Genomic DNA, 17,949 nt, shown 5'->3' with positions numbered 1-17,949 from the left:
TTTTCGCTAACTTCTTTTTGAATCTGTTAATCCTTGAAGTTGCGGATCTATGGCTCGAGTTTGGTTTGAATCCATGAAGTAATGACAGAATTATTTAGATTTAAAATTTTAGAATTTGTTTGTTCTTCCCTCGTTCTCTCTCTGTTCGTTCTTGCAGGTGTGCAGCTCGATCCGGTTCAACAGCGCACGAAGGCAAGTGGCGGTACTCACGTAAATCTAATTTCACAATCGCTCGCTAGTTTTCCATCTAAAAATCAACTCGACAGCATGTCCTTCTTTCCCTTTCACATGCGCGGGCCCAACACAAATTAATTACTTCCTCTATTCCTCTATCTCTCTCGCGACCCTTCCGTTCTCGTTTTCTCTCTTCCATTCTTTTTCTTTTGGGAAAATTCGATCCATGCCACCACAACTCCGTGAAATTGGGTGTCATGTTGAAAATCATGTCACTCAATGGCATGGATTTCAACATGAGATCCAATTTCAAAAAATTGGAGTGGCATGGATCCAACTAACCCATTTCTTTTTCACGTGATGCTTCTCTTCCCAATCCCCTTCTTTCCCCTCGTCAGACTGAGATGATGAGTGGCGGGCGGCGGCCATGCTCGTGTGCAGGGGCCATGCCCGCTCTTGATGGAGGCCAACGCGGTAGGGCAGCGTGCGTTACTTAGCACAGGCACTCCTGCTCGCGACGACGCTAGGCGGGGAGGTTCTCGCTATGGGGCACACGACGCGCAGAGGTAGCGCAACTCGGCTGCGGCATGGACTAGCAGCGGCGGAGCCGTGGGGAAGCGGCAGCAGCCTAGGTCACCGGCGGTGGTTCGATTTGCACTAGAATCAACGCGCGGCGTTGCCGCACTTTAGACCTTTGCTAAGGCAGTGTGAATACTGCGTACGTAGATATCGAATTTTTTTTGGTAGCCAGTTTTTTGGTGTTTTTTAATATTACCCTTGTTATTACAATTAGGTGAACATTGTGTATTGCTAGCAGCTAGTAGCTAACATTTGTTTCCAAGAGCTCTATATTCAAATGGAAATGAGTAGTACCTGGAAATTTTGTTTTGTACATGCTATAAAGCTACACCTACATAGATTTAAGTCCTCTCTTAGCAATAGTCTCCCTTCTTGGATGAATAGCTTGCCCTGTTATAAACTTCTGCATGCTTTCTTGATGTTTATGTTGTATTTCCCTTTCTTTTGCTGAATATATATAAAATAGCATGGACCATGTTTACAATTTAAGGTAAAAAATAGTTGCTTAGTAGAGTGAGCTATCATTTACGATTAGTTCTATATTTTGCTCCTAATCAGCACAACCTCTGGCCTAGTTGGGTTTGGCTCATTAGATTGCAAGTTTGACACAGTAGTCCAATCATATGAAAAAACTTCCTAATTTCTAATTGCATTAAATATCTGTCATGTGCTGATGAAAATGGTCATAAATTTGGAGAAAGGACAGAGTTAATAAAGAAACTGAGTGGTAAACTTCAGAATTACCAAAAATTGTACAGTATTATTGCAGGACCTCCTATAACTAAAATCTACTTGAATAAGTGTGAGCTTGCTTTCTAGATGTCAGATTAGGATTTATTAGAGCAAAGCAACATTTTTATGGCCCTCACCAAACATTATATTTAATGCACATCATATGGTAATCCCGTTGACACTGATCATCAAAATGCCATCAAGATGGACATGGTGACTTGGCGAGAGTAGCAGAAGCGGTAGTGACGTTGTGAGCATAGCAGATTATAGTGCGGATGCAAAGCAACATTTTTCTTAGAAAATGGACTCTACCTTGCTTACCAACCTTCGCCCGTTCATCCTAGTAATAACACGGTCGCCATCGTGTCAAGGTTGCACTCGCCTCGGTGGCTGCAGCTGGAGGAAGGGAGGAAATGGTCTGCCACCAGTTGCTGACGAGCAGGTGGGTTCGTGTCACCATGACACAACGCAGTTAGACTGACGACTGCTACACGTATTACCGTGATGTCAAGCAAATGTCTCGGCATTTCGAACGGACATTTCATCAAACACCCTGAGGACGTACCTCCGCCTGCTGCAGTAGACCACGGCACCTACACGGGTTCGAACTGGGCATCGTCTCGCGCTTCGCCTCCATCGTCGTTGTCTCAAGTTGTGCGATTGCAGGCGAACCACGGAGCGCGGCGACGGCGACTGGGATGTGGGTGCAGTGCTTATTTGGGGAGTTACAACTCCCGTCCGATCCCACTAGATCCGACGCGCCCCACCGTGGAAGATGCCTCGGCAGGTGTGCCGGATGCGGAGGTGGCACTCGACCAAAAAAACAGTTCTCCGGGATGGTAGGGGCTGGGACCTATGCAGCGCACCTCGTGGCGAGCACGGTGGTGGCGTGGCCTGGCCTGGGCAAGTGCGGGGACAAGGGCGGCAGTGCCAGTGGTGGCTGTGGCGGAGGCGTAGCCCAGCCCTGGGCATGTTGGAAGAGGAGTATCGGGGCCTCCCGCGCTCGGCAGCGTGGCCTGGGCGGGCCAGGGATGGGAGGGGATGGCGCTCGGCAGGGACGGGACCGGCGGGGTGGCGGATGGCGTCGACATCTGCAGAAATTCGGTCAGCTTCGCGACGATTCGCAATGACCGGGTTTGCGGGTTGATGGGCGAAGGCCCGATCGGACCCGCATCGGATGGTTGTTATTGTGCGACGGATCGATCCGACGGCTAGCGGGTTAACGGGCGACGTGGATCAATCCTCTGCCCGCTAAATAACCCACTTTCGATATTAGAAGATTCCCTTTCTTCATTCTCGGATCTGCTTCTTTCTTTTTCACCCCTCTCTATCTCATGATCTGGCGGAAGCGAGCGACACACAAGCCGCAAATCTAATTTCATAATCTCTCGCTAGTTTTCAATCTAATAACAATCGATTTGACAGCATGTCCTTCTTTCTCTTTCACGCTCTGTTTAAATTGACCCCGTAATCCCCATAAACACAAAAAAACATTACATCGAATATTTCGATATATATATATATGGAGTACTAAATAAAATTTATTTACAAAACTTTTTGTATGGATGAGCTGTAAATCGCGAGACGAATCTAATGAGCCTACTTAATTCATGATTTGTAACAATGATGCTACAGTAACCACCCGCTAATTATTGATTACCCATAGATTAATTAGCATCATTAGATTCGTCTCGCGATTTACAACACATCTGTGAAAAAAATTTATAAATAAACTTCATTTAATACTTCAAATTAATAAGATTACTTTGAAAAAAATTTGCAACAAAACTAAACACGGGCTCACATGCGCAGGCCCCACACCCGTCGTAGCACGCGGCGTGCCGGCGGGAGGAGGCGAGCGCTTGGCTGGTGCTCCACTGCTCCTGAGCACGAGCCTCAGGAGCTGTTCTAGCAGGCCGGCGTGGGCGCTGACGGCCCAGCAGGGAGCTCGAGCGCTACACGCGTGGTTGGCCAGAGCGGTGGCCTACAGCACCGCTCGAGCGGGGCACGCGGCCCACAGGAGCCTAGCAGGCCGTGCGGCTGGCCGATCAGAGGCAAGAAGCTGGCGGTTTTTTATTTTTTTATTTTTTATTTTCGTTTTTTACAAAAATATATTTTCGATTTAGAAATTTACATAAATATACCCTGTCCGCTCCGCTGCCGGGCGGCCAGTCCCGGCCGCCCGGCAGCAGGGCGGCAGGGGCATTTCTGAAAAAAAATTTGCGGAGAAAATTACGCGCAGGTCCCTGGGGGTCGGTCGCCCGGCAGCAGGGCGGCCGCCCCTGGCCGCCCGGCTGCAGGGCGACCAGTTCTCCCAGCCTTATATAAGGGTTGGCTGGTCCCCCCACCCCTCATTTGCATCACTAAAATTTCAGAAACCAAGAAAAAAGAGAGAGGCGAAGCCCTGCCTGATTTTCGAGCCGGCGACTGCAGGTAACTAAAATTCTTCTACGCTTTACAAATAGATTATGTTGTAATTATTTTTGTTGAAATAGTAAATTAGCAATCAATTTAATATCATGGTTGTGTGTCCAGATATGTCGAGCAAGCTTCGTTTTCAAGTTCATTATGGTGACTACTATATTTCTCATGATGCGTATGGAGTAGATCTATAATCTTTTGAACGAAGAGAGTGCGGAATAGATAAACCCTTAGAGAGAAGTTTTGGTTCCATACGCAAATGGCTTCACGAGATACTCAATGTGAATCCAAAGACTCATTTCCTAACCGTTCAGACTGTGACGAATTGGGGAACTGAAAGGGATTTCTGGGAGTTGATGCTTATAGCAAACACCGAAGAATGGCGGACTTACATGCAAGTAGCTCTTGACCGCGGGTGGCCTCTTGCAATCCTAATTCAGATTCACCAGAAGGCAGCCCATTCCGGTGAAGGGTCAACAAGTACATCATCTCATATGAACCAAGCAGTGGAACAAGAAAATGAAGATCAGAACATGCATGCCATAGAACCTGAGCCGCAAGGTATAGCTGATCAGGTAGGAGAAAAAGAAGATCAGAACGTGCATGTCATTCAACCTGAGCCGCAAGGTTTAGCTGATGAGGGGGGAGCGGATACCTATAATAGTGGAAGCTGTACAGAATGAAGACCAAGAGGCTCGAATGATGGAAGAATGTGGGGACTCATCAGACGATGAGGACTACTCGTTGCTAGGTGAATGGCGAAACAAGGGTTTTGGAAATCCAGTGATACAGGATATTAGGAGTAATTAGTACGAATACAGAGAGAATGAGGTTGTGCAGGGGGCAAAGTATCCTAGCATTGAAGCTGTGAAAGAAGCTGTGAAGATTTGGGCTATATCATTGAGGAAGGAATTCAAAGTTGTGAAGTCTAGCAGCAAAGAATATGAGGTGAAGTGTGTCAATGACGATTGTACATGGCGAGTACATGCCTACAAGGGCAAGTACAAGACACACTGGGAGTGTTCAATTGTTACACCACATACATGTAGATTAACTGTTGTTGCGCAAACTCACCGTAACATCACATCCACTTTCATGGTCAAGAAGATGTATGGGGTGATTCTGGACAAAATTGATTATGAGCCAAAATTGATAATTAGGGAAATCGACGACCGTTTTCAATACAAAATCAGCTATGCAAAGGCATGGCGGGCAAAACAAAAAGTGTTTGAGATGAGATTCGGCACATATGAGGCATCATATGATAACCTGCATCACATGCTGTCAGCAATTGTGCAGAGAAATCCTGGAAGCGCGACTGATACCTACATTGTACCGAGTTTATGTGGGGGACCTGGGTTTCTGCTTCGTGCTTTCTTCTGCCTTGGTGCATGTGTGAGGGCATTTATGTATTGTCTTCCTGTTCTATGTATTGACGGCACATTCTTGACAGAAAGATATAAGGGGACAATACTGACAGTGATTGGAGTTGATTGCAACAAGCAGGTGGTTTCCATCTCCTTTGCTTTTGTTGAGAATGAGAACACAGAGAGCTGGTACTGGTTCCTTGAATGTGTGAAGATTCACGTTGTTGCTGGAAGGCCTGATGTTTGCCTCATTAGTGACAGACATGCAGGTCTTCTAGCAGCAATAAGGCAACTACATGAAAGAAGTCGAGGACAACCTCCTCTATGGCCAGATGTTGTGAGTAGGTGGTGCATAATGCATATGGGTGCAAACTTTTATGAGCACTTCAAGAATAAGGAACTTATGAATTTGTTCAAGAGGTTGTGCACTCAGAATCAGAAACGGAAGTTTGATGCATTGTGGCAGGTGCTAGATAACATGTGCGCCGAGCTGCTAAAGGAACATGCCTCAACCTCCAGCCGGAGACGTTCCGGCGGCGGACCTTTCACACAATGGATTAAGGATGCACCTAAGGAGAAGTGGTCAATTCTATACGACACTGGTGGTCGTCGATATGGGATCGAGACAACCAACCACGCAGAGTGTTACAATATGGTAATGCGTCATGTTCGTAGATTTACTCTTGTTGGCATAGTTGAGTTCATCATGTACGGATGCACAAGGTACTTCAGAGAGCGGTACCAGGCAGCTGCTGTCTTACTTAATGATCCAGGAGTGATTTTTTATAATAGGGTCACTAACTACATGAAAGAAAAGATTGAAAAGACTCAATATCACAGAGTGGTCTTCATGGGCACAAAGAATCAAAGGTTTGAGGTTTCATGCAAGGACATGACAGGGCATGGTGTCCACAGACAAAGGGTCGTTCAGGATTGCTTGATAATGCCGGAAGGCAAGGTTTTTTGCTGATGCAAGAAGCCACAGCTTCTTCACTTACCATGCTCCCATGTCATTGCGACATATTCAGAATCTGGGTTGGATCCTGGGGTTTTTGTTTCAGAATATTACAGAAAAGAAACCGCTGTGCACACTTGGGGCCATGAGATATATGGCATAGGCAGTCTGGGATCATTCACTACACCAAATATCTCTCCAATGTACATTCCCAATCCAGATGCTAGGAGAGGGGTAGGTCGACGGCAGACACTTCGTATCCGTAACGGAATGGATGAGTCTGAGGCAGGAAAGAAGAAAAAATGATGTAACCTGTGTAGAGCAGATGGTCACACTTACAAGAAGTGCGCTAAAATGCAAGAAGATAATGCTGGTGCTGAGGTTGGACCTTCTGGAAATCCCACCGATGGATTGCCTCCGGATTTTGGAGCCCGTCGCGTCTAGATTTCGTTATGTGTGCATATGTATTTGAACAAGATGTATGGATATGTATTCCGACCTGTATGTGATAATTACATTTTGTTATGTATGGATATGTATTTGCACCAGATTGTAGCATGTAATATTACGAAGGTATTTGTGTAGTAAGATTTCTTGGTTGCAGTTCTAAATGTGTAGGTGGGTTCAATTAGATTGCTCACTGAATGAAGGGTAGTTACGAATCATAAATTTTCAGTTTGCAATACAGTTTTGTAAACAATGCTACGATTACAAAGCAGAGGCCTAAGGCGTTCGTACTACTAGGTACTTGAACAATGAAAAGCATGGCATGTGCAACACGATAACCTCGTGTTGTGAGTAAACCTAACATGCCGTAGGAAATGTAAAATGCCAGGATTACATGGTGGTGCTTTACTGAGTGCATCGGGGATATTTTCCCTTCCTAATTGCTTCAGACCCTGCTTCCTTAGCACGGCAGGCCCTCTCTCACTTCCTCACCCTATCAGCTTCATGTTCCTCTGCCTTCTGACGTTCCACTTCTGCAATCCTCTTCTGAATCTCTTCCTGATTTTTCTTGTGCTTCTCCTCCATCTGTTCTTCATGCAGCATTCGTTGCCACCTTTGTGCAGCCCACCTTACTTGACGCTCCACGTGGTCCTTATCCTGCTGAGATTGCTCGGTGTCTAACCACTGCACGAAATCACATAGAGGCGGTGGACTCCCTCCCCAAATCATATTAGAAGTCTTTACTAGATCTGAAAGTGACAAACTCTGATAGTGTTTTGTAGTACCTTTGCTTAGTCCTTGCCGTAATGCTTGGGCGGGTCGTACTCGTAATTCTCGCACATGAAGAACCTCTTGCCAAAGTCGTCCCCCAAAACCCTTGATTTCATTAGTTTGCACAAGGATCCGCAAAAACACATAGGCACCTATACTCCTTGGGGGACTGTTTCCGTCACCTTACTCCATGGAATGTAGGTGGATCCTGAGGATGCCATGGTGTTGAGCCCTGGTAATCAAAAGTGAGCAATCAGATTGCTAATATACTATATCAATGCTAATCATTATCAGTAGCTACACCTAAATGTACCACTAATCACTCTTAATAATAATTAAACTGATTGCTAAACTACTGTTTCAACAAAATACTTTCTACAACTTTCTAACATTTTCTAAAAAATTTTAGTATTATCTTCCAATTTTTAAGACTTTCTAATACTTCTCTAACAATTTTCTAGTACTTTCTAATACTTATTCTAACACTAAATGTACTGTATCAACGCTAATAATTACAAGTAACTGCACCTAAATATACCACTAATCACTCCTAACAATAATTAAATTGATTGCTAATCTACTGTTTCAACAAAAATAATTACAACGTAATCTATTTGTAAAGCGTAGAAAAATTTTGGTTACCTGCAGTCGCCGGCTCGAAAATCCAGCAGGGTTTCGCCTCTCTCCCTCCCTCCCTCTTTTTTTTGGTTTCTGGAATTTTAGTGATGCAAATGAGGGGTGGGGGGACCAACCAGCCATTATATAAGGGAGGGAGAGCCGGTCGCCCTGCAGCCGGGCGGCCAGGGCCGGCCGCCCCGCTGCCGGGTGACCGGCCCCTAAGGACCTGCGCACAATTTTCTCTGCGAATTTTTTTTCATAAAAAACAAAAATATAAAATATAAAAATATAAAAACCGCCAAGAAGCTGCAGACCGCACGTGGGCAGCAGGCCAGGCTCGGCACCATACCAGCCACCGCATGCTGAGCGAGCAAGCAGCCCAACACAGTGTCAACGAGAGAGCACAGTGAGCTACTCCCTCTGTCCTGAAATGTAGGATATTCTAAGATTCAAAATTTGTCCTCAAATATAAGTCATTCTATGTTGAAAATGGACCCAACTATCTTAATTGTGCATTGTTTTCGAGTTTTTTCCCAATAAAAAAATGTGCATGCAACCATATAGAGGAGGTGCATGTGGGGGAGGTGCATGGGAAAAAAGCATACTACTTTAATTAGCACATATTTAATGACCAAAATAGAGTCCCAAATAATTAAGAGTAGGAGAGTCTTTTTTACACAGCCATAATCTGTCCAAAAAAAACTCTAGAATGCCCTACATTTCAGGACATGAGCGCTACACATGACCATAATCTCTTATTTATTTTCTGCATGCTCATGTCCTTACTCATTGATTGCAAGACTAGGTAAATTAATTAGTATATTTGTGTTACTAATCTTGTTAATCTTTACTTATATGCTTTGGCAAATTATATAATTAATTAGCTTGTTGACTAAATGAATTTAGCGCATGTGCTTGATCTTTTTGTTAGGCTTTGCATGCTTAGCTTAGGGATCTTTTTTGTGGTGCTTAATTAATATTTTTTGTGAGACTCTTGATCAACCTTTTGGACAAACTTTGCTTCCGCTTAGTTTTGACATGTGCTAATCTTTGTTCGATAATTGCATGCTTAGTCAAGGAAAGTTGTACGGTGATAGCTTTACTCGAGTAAATTGTTCTACATTTGCATCCGCTTTGTGACATGCTTCTGGCATTCTGGTTAATCTGTGCTTCCGCTTTGCGTCGAGCTTTTCCTAACGGTTCGTAGGGTGAACTACTTGTTGGCATGTGTTGCTTTTGCGATTAGAAAAGAGGCTCCTTCACGTACTTTTTGTATATTAGCTCTCTATGTAGAAAAGTTTCACATGCAGACTCTTGGAGAAATAAGTTGCGGTTTTGGATCTAGGGATTGGTGCCACGACCTGTGGCGCCGAGGTATATATCAACCCTGCTAAAATGCCAAAAAGTACGGCCTCATGGCCATGTACGCACACAACTCACTTCAACCCCCGGCGTTTGTGGACAGCTCGAAGCCCACCAAGAGGCTCTACGACGACACACCCGCACCGGCTCCTTAATTACGAACCAATCTTAATTCCGTCGCGAATGCACATGGCGGGATGATGTGCCGTTATTGCAAATTTAATTCTTTTCATTTTGCACGATGACCGATGTAACCAATATGCCCATGGGAAAGGTGAATGAAATTCCCAGATCCTGTTGCATTGGAGCCTCCGACTCAAACTGCCCATTCTGAATCTCAAGGATCCACACTTTCAGATGATTAGGGTCTCTTCGCTTCTCTTAACTTCTCGGTGACCCGGCTCTGTTGATGAAGTGGACTGGAGTGTTAGAAAATTCTTGTTTTCTTGCTTGCCGAGAAGATTCAGGAATTCCGAAACGTCATTTAATTTTATAATTCACACTGACCTAATATATCAACCGTGTCTTGTATGACATCCATCGATCTATCTAATGCATGTGTAAACAACAGATAATTTGAATCCCTATGTGATTATCCCGGAGGAAGGCTACTTTTGTTCTTATTAGTTGTTTGCTGTTTTTCCTAGAGTATTGTTTGTTCAATCAGGCAGCTTTATTTGGGGGCGTTGTAATAATGTCATTTAAAATCTTGATTTCTTTCTCACTTTTTAGTTTTATTTATCCAAAGTTGCAGAGACCTAATGCATACTCTAAAACGCCGCCATTTCAGTAAAGAAATATTTTTTATTGGACAAAGCTGTGTTATATATTGGGGCATATATACGACTATTGAGGATAATCAAGGTACTAACTTTTGTACTGCATCATTTTCCTTTTCTGCTTACTTCATTTCAGATTATAAGTGACAATTGTATTGCATCATTGGCGTGTAAATGATATTTGGTGATCCGTGTGTAGCTGCTCTGTGGGCACCATTTTCTTCCGGGCTGCGAAGCTTGGCTTATCAAAGGAGCACCTGTTGAAAACTGTGGATGCAGTGCCACATTTCACATATGTACGTGTTTCTGCCAATGTTCATGGATTTGAACTCTGAAATTCCCTGCACGGTCGACCTTCTCAGTAAAGTAGAGCGAGCTATACACGGCGTGTGTCCGTGAGATACTATGGTGGCCAGTGAGTTTTTTGGCACACAACTTTTTTCGTCATTTTTCCTTGCATATATATGTTGTTTTCTTAGAGTTACAAAAGCTGCTGCTTCTTTGATGGAGCCAAAAGATAAGGTATCCTTTCGTCCCTCTTTTGTTAGTGGAATATAACAGATTTTTGGTTAATGTATGTGTGGAAGTACCACTTTCGAACAATGCATGATTTCTTAACTGTAATTCTAGAAAATAGTCAATCTATTTTTTGCCTTGTTTAATAGTCTTTCAAGTTCAATTAACACTGCATCTTGGAAAGTTACACGACTAGTTCAGACAGGTCCGCTCAGGCATGCAGTTTGTCGAAGATGAAGGAAGAGACACATATTGCTCGTTGCATGAATAAAAAACAAGACATGATGTTTCTATCCAAAGTGTCCGGCTTATTTTAGGTATTTTACGTCATTCATTTTGTATTAATACACAAATGACACACCATAACTAGCTACAACGACCCTAGTTTTGCTTCTGCCTTGTCTCCAGAGCCAGCATTTTGAGAGAAATCTTCCGCAAATAATCTGACTAAGTAATGCAAAGGAACGGGATGTTAGGATTTATATCTATGATATTGCAAACATAGAAATCAGATTTATAAGAACCAACAATTGTATACTACCAGAAGTTCTGTTGCGACTAGTTTGGTGTTAGAAGGGGACTGCTTTATCCTTTTAACATCTTTTGCACACGGAAAACACATACACCCAGAGACACCTTCACCAATCACTACTATAGAAAACAGTTTTTTCAAACAAGTCATCACCGCCAGGTCAAACACAACCGGTGGTTATAACAAGTGCCATCTTCACCGCCTTGTTGTGGCTAGACCAGGAGGTGAAAACCCACCCATTCTCATGAACAAATTTATAACATTTTCATATGAAGTTGAAGGAACACAAGCTTTATATCAAAATTATAGAGCCCGGTATCTAACACTTATTGGTTGAAAAAGTGATCAATCAATTGATCTTAAATGGAAAAAAAAGTCATCATCAAAGTTCTTTTTGTGTGGGTAACATCAAAACTGTAGGACTCAATGATATCTTCAACTTTGTAGTTGATGACAACTTTTCCATTTGTAGTACTTAACAGAATTTCCCCATAACTTTAATCATTTAAAAGTTTTTACATAATGGAGGGGGTAAAATTACAAATAAATTGTACTGTTTTGCATTATCCATTATTGGAATGATGAAGAAGGCAAGGAAAAGAAAAACTGAATTTCATTAGCAATGCACACAGAAATTAGCAATGCTGGTTTGATTTGCCGGTTGAGTCTTCGAAAATAATGCTTATAAGGGTAGGATTTGTGTTCGTGTGTTCATAATAATGAGTGTGCGTGTGTTGTGAGTGTCTAAGTTGTACTGTGTAATCTAAAAATGTATATATAAAGCGAGCTAGCAGTCCCTCAACTTGTTCGGGAGTGTCACATTGATCAGTGAACTAGTAATTGCAAATATCTAGACTTGTTAAGTCAATGATCAATGTCAGTTAGTCAACTTGACAGCAACATTCATGGGATCCGTTCACCAAAATATAACAATGTTCATGGAATTCTCCGAGAAGTCAGTGGTACTAGGATCTATCAGCCTGCCAATAACCTTTATCTTGATGTCACCAACTTCCGGGTGGGAATTTTTTACTATCTCCACCTTGATGCAGCATGGACCTTCTTGAGCTCAACTAATGCTCCAAGCTCTGGTGAGGTTGCAACTTTAGTCGCAAGTGTAGGATTGTCGAGCGTCACCACCTAGGGTGATGATGCCATTAGCACCAGTCATCTAAAAATAGCAGGTAGACATATTCTAGGCCTGCCATTAACTTGACGAGTGCGTGCCAATCTCCTAAGGGTTGTCCACCGCGAAAGCCATCATGAAGATCGCGCTTAACCCATACGAACCAGTCAAGACGGCCTATACCAGGTCAATACACCCAAATAGGAAACATACTCGTCAATTTACTCTGAGCAAACTGGAACATATTCGTGTAAAAACCGTTTAATATACCCAACAACCAGGGGCGGACCCAGGGCCCGGCGACCCTGGGCATGTGCCCGGGCTCCCGTCTGGAAGAGGCACCGTATCTGAGTAGCTGCAAGAGTCAGTGCGCGCATGGCATGTGTTAGTTTGCATGCATATACGTTTTCCATGACAAGAGCAAGGCAGATAGCCTGTGCGTGGGTAGACTTGGACCAGGCTCCGCTCGAGTCCTGGGTCCGCCACTGCCAACAACCTATGGAAGTTGAAAGTGCACCCCTTAAATGTCAGGATGGATGTGCAGTTGATCAAGCAATGATTTCGCCAATTCATGAGTGATTATTTCTAGGAGGAAAATACGTTAGAGATTACTAGCTAGATTATTAGTTGTTGGTTCCATCAAAGAGGTGCGTCACCACGACAGATTAGCTAACCATGTCCTTATCACTCATGCTCAGGGGCGGAGCCAGGATTTGATCATTGGGGGGCCAAGCAGTGATTGGGGGGGGCAAGCAGTGATTGGGGGGGCAAAGTCTTGCCGCAGGCTGCCACTGGGGTAAGTTCCACCTTTAATAATAGTGCTATAATGGTGCTACGGGATCATTAGGGGGGCCAGGCCACTGTGAAACGAACATGGCACCATTTATGCCATTTCGAGTGATTTTGGTGATCGAATGACAACACAACACTTGGACTAATATGATTGTTAAGATGACAATTCTCAGGCTTTTAGGTTCAAGTGATGACAAAAAGAAAGAAAAGATAGGCGTAGCAAGGCCCGAAGGGACGCCCCTACGGGGGTTCCGCCCCTACCCAGTTAGCGGACGGGGGTCGAGGGGGAGCCGCCCCTCGCGCGTCTCAGGGCAGCGCCCTGAAAGCTCTTCGGTCAGTAGCACCGGAAGAACCGATGCATGAAGCATCGGTGCATCCGATGGTTGTCGGAAGAACCGACGCCATGGCAGAAGGGAATCGAAGCCAAGTCATCTTATGGGCACAGGATGAACCAACGGGTCAAAAAGGGGCATCGGTGCATTGGGCGTACTATGTTCCAGAGATGATGTCAAGAGCCCAGGAGAAGATTGTTCAGCACCGGTTGAACCAGTGAAGCATCGGTGCATACCATCAGTGTAATGACGTCAGCAGAAGAGTTGAGTGCTGTGAGTGACCGGTTTAACCGACGGCTAAGCATCGGTTCATCCGGTGGTCACTGTGTCAGCTGTCAGGAGTTCAATGGCTACTTCAGGTTATGAGTGACCGGATGAACCGACGCTAGCCCAGACAGAGGCATCGGTTCATCCGATGATATGCAGTTTTCTGCTGACCGTTGGAGCAACGGCTACAAGACTTGGTGGCCTATATATACACCTCACCCCGGCCATTTGAAGATTGCTGGAGTTGCTGGACATCCCACACACACCCAAGAACACCTCCAAGCCATACAAAAGCATCAAGATCATATCCTTAGCCCTTAGCACACTTTGAGAGTGTTGTGTAAAGATTAGCTCTTAGTGAGTGTGATTGCAAGGCCTTGAGCCTTTGCGCCGGCACCTTGGAGATTTGAAGCTCGCCGGCAACGTCATTGACCCTCCGACTTGGTGTGGAGCGGTGACGACACTTTGTGCGGGGGACGTGGAGACCCCCATCCTTTGTGGAGAAGCTCCTTAGTGGAACCCGGGGCCAAGGTGATCGTGATTGTGTTCACGGAAGAGACTTGGTGGCCGAGTAGCAATACTCTTAGTGAGTGCTACAACAACGTGGATGTAGGTGTGCCTTTGTGGCTAACCGAACCACGGGATAAACACCCGCGTCAAGAGTTTGCTATCTCCTATACCGCTCTTTAAGCTTCCGCATTTCATACTAGCAATTTGTATGCCTTTACTTTCATAGAGTTGTTTCTTGATAGGAAAGGCTATAGGTTGCTAAACTCTTTTGGGATAGGGGTTTCACACTAGAAAAACCTAGTTGCACATCTAGATAGCATGTTTTAGTTTAAGTTTTGTGCAAATTAGTTGGAGCCATAGGTCTAAGTTTTTATTAGTGCCAATTCACCCCCTCCCCCTCTTAGGCTAGAGCACCCGATTGATTTCACACTGCCCGCCACCCCTTGTCTCCGCCCCTGCTCATGCTACTACTAGATCAGCATGAAGGAAGAAGATCAGATCAAGACCTCATTCATCACGTCATTTTTCTAGGAACCATCAAAGGACATGAGCCAATGTCCGAGCTTTTATCTGGTACTAGTAGTTTGACCTTAGTCCACTCAATGATAAAAGTTGATAAGAGATTGAGACTCTATGGCCATGTGGGGAATAAAGTCAATGGTATATGCATGAAGCTGTATCACCAACTTGATGATGATTTAGCCTATGGACTCATGTTTGCAAAGTACGTATTCAATTAGGATTTCAGTGGTGACCACGATACTATGCACCTAGAAGTAGTGTTTAAATTTGCATGATGTGATCAGTACATCCTACATCAGCTTTTTGACTCGAGGATACCATACTTTCAGGTCACTCCAAATGATTCTTATGAAGTAGGTGGTGTGCTAGACCTTGTGAACAAGGCCTTCTTCCTCTCATTCTACAACGATAGCCGTATTAACAACACGTGTTGTAGACGTGATGTATAATAGGTGCCATCATTAGGGTTGGGTGAACTTCCCACGAGTGGGCTCTTGAGGAATTTTTTTGAGGTCTTGAAAAGCTTTTTGTGCCTCCTCTCTCCATCAGTTCTTGAAGAACGCAATGCCACTTTGCCCTAGTGAAGAACTAAGTGTCACCATTCACTCAATCATCTTCAAGACTTCCTTCTGACTAGTTTGTGGTAGCATCATGGTGATGGTGGTGATCTCATTGGGGTTTGCTATGTTCTACGTTGCAAATTGTATCAACCTTTTGCAACCAAGTCGATGATACCTTAGCAATGAAGAAATATTTTTTCAATACAACCTTTTGTGTAGCAATGATACAGGTGTTCGTTGCTATATCTAAGACTCATTGCAATATCTATGACTCCATGGGTATTTTATCGACAAGCTTACCTAAGGATACCCAATGGTGCATGCGACACATGGTTTAGATAGGTTCGGGTCGTGAGTCGTGTAACACCCTACGTCATGTTTAGAGGTTTGTATTGCGTGAGGTTTGTGGATGATTTGGAGAGGGCTGTTGCCCGCCCTTATATAGTTTGGGGGGGATATGGTTACATGAAATCCTAGATCAATATTAGCTTAGGAGTCCTTCTCGAGTACTACTCGAGTAGTTTCCTTCTATATCGACTAGTTCTACTCGTATGCGAGTACTTTACATGACATAAGGGTATGAGGCATGCCACATCCCTTATTCTGTACAGATTTGTGCCATGTCTGGTATCCTGTTGCCTTGGGTCTGACAAGCCACCGAGCCAAGTAGTGCAGGCTTTTGAGTACTTCTAAAGTCATCTTCAAGTCCCTTGAACTTCTTCTAGAATGCATCTTCTGAATACTTAGCAATGAAGAAATATTTTTTCAATGAAGAAATATTTTTTCAATACAACCTTTTGTGTAGCAATGATATAGGTGTTCATTGCTATATCTAAGACTCATTGCAATATCTATGACTCCATGGGTGTTTTATCAACAAGCTTACCTAAGGATACCCAATGGTGCATGCAACACGTGGTTTAGATAGGTTCGGGTCATGAGTTGCGTAACACCCTACGTCATGTTTGGAGGTTTGTATTGCGTGAGGTTTGTGAATGCTTTGGAGAGGGCTATTGCCCGCCCTTATATAGTTTGGGGGATATGGTTACATGAAATCCTGGATCGATATTAGCTTAGGAGTCCTTCTCGAGTACTACTCGAGTAGTCTCCTTCTATATCGACTAGTGCTACTCGTATGTGAGTCCTTCACATGACATAAGGGTATGAGACATGCCACATCCCTTATTCTATACAGATCTATGCCATGTCTGGTATCCTGTTACCTTGGGTCTGACAAGCCACTGAGCCAAGTAGTGTAGGCTTTTGAGTACTTCTAAAGTCGTCTTCAAGTCCCTTGAACTTCTTCTAGAATGCATCTTCCGAATACTTCGCAGGCTGCCCCAAGGCTTTGTGGTGCTCTCGCTTGAGTAGACATGAAATCTTCAGAAATAATCTTCATATATGTGGTGCAAGGAAAATCGCACTTCATATGGAGTAGCCCCCGAGCCTTAGGTTGAATCAAAGAATCAGGCTAAGGGTCCATCTTGAGTTTGAATCTTCTTTTCTTTGTCTTCCAAATAAATTTAAAAAATAAACTGCTGATGACACGTGTCCCATAGTCCCTGGGCCTTGAATCCAAATCCAGAATTTGAAAAAATTAATCCAAAACATCATGGCATACTTTGAATTTTAGTAGCAATTTGTTTTGATGGTTAATTTGAATTATCCGATCAGAAATTTGAAAACCTATTTTCTTAGGATAAAATCCTTGAAAAAATAGTTGAAAAAATAGGGCAACTTCTTGACTTACAACATCGACTACTTACCCCTATCTCTGTGGGCAAGTTCTTGATGTTGAAGAGCTTCTTTTGCAGATAGGGCATCTCATCTATGCTCTTGAGTACTCAACACACTTGCTTCAATGCTTCATACTACTGAGAATCAAGAGGGATCCTTCAGACCTTGTTACTAGAATCCAAAGCTATTCTGCTTCAGCAGCGGCATGACCCGTCGGCCCATCCAAGAAAGAAAAACCGATCCTCTAGTGACCTTATTTGTCTTCAGCACACGATATTGACGAGTAGATCCTTCACTTGGTCTAGGTTGCGACCAGTCAATATCCACTCGCTATAGATAATAGGTGGGCCTGAGGTTCTCTCTGGAAGGGACAGTTCATAGTTCCCGACAAAAAACCAATTGGTTTTCCAGTCGATCACCTTGCTAGGAAGTTTATAGGGGATATGTTTCTTGTCTATCCCTTGGCACAACTGCACTCTAGTGCCTCCAACCTCAGCAATTTCTCAAGCACTTGGCTAGGGTTTGATATGGAAGATATGACAAAAAAGGTCAAAATGGGCCTCGATGCCTAGGAAAGCTTCACAAAGATGAACAAAAATCAAGACATGGAGAATAAAGTTTGGGGTGAGATGATGCAACTGGATTCCCGAGTGAAAAATGAAGGCCCTGCAGAAAGTTAGAGGTGGGGACTGTAAGACCTCGCTCGACAAAAGAATGAAACATGACAGTTTCCTAGGTTGCTTCATAGGGTCTATCATTCGAGATTGTAGTAGGCACTCATCAACAGGAGAGAGGCAATGGCGGACTCAGAGCACTTATTTTCTTCCATCGGTTGGCCATGGTTTCGACT

The 17,949-nt window shown here is 43.9% G+C and overlaps 1 protein-coding gene and 1 long non-coding RNA gene across 2 annotated transcripts in view; both read right to left on the bottom strand.

Moving 5' to 3' along the window:
* Positions 1-1,375: 1,375 nt before the first annotated feature.
* LOC120670266 lies at positions 1,376-2,715 on the bottom strand. Its single transcript, XR_005673130.1, has 2 exons — positions 2,051-2,715; positions 1,376-1,969 (listed from the first exon to the last, which is right to left on the bottom strand). It is a non-coding gene; the product is annotated as an uncharacterized LOC120670266 (long non-coding RNA).
* Positions 2,716-10,948: 8,233 nt separating this feature from the next.
* The window catches only part of LOC120670458, a 35,590-nt gene continuing 28,589 nt past the window's right edge, over positions 10,949-17,949 (bottom strand). The window contains exon 3 of the mRNA XM_039950556.1: positions 10,949-11,168. Within this exon, the coding sequence (XP_039806490.1) occupies positions 11,063-11,168 (106 nt within the window). The 3' untranslated portion in view covers positions 10,949-11,062. The remainder of the gene's footprint in view (positions 11,169-17,949) is intronic.

This window comes from Panicum virgatum, chromosome 4N (genome assembly GCF_016808335.1).
Source record: "Panicum virgatum strain AP13 chromosome 4N, P.virgatum_v5, whole genome shotgun sequence".
Taxonomy (NCBI): Eukaryota; Viridiplantae; Streptophyta; class Magnoliopsida; order Poales; family Poaceae; genus Panicum; species Panicum virgatum.
This window is presented reverse-complemented; position numbering and strand designations above follow the sequence as displayed.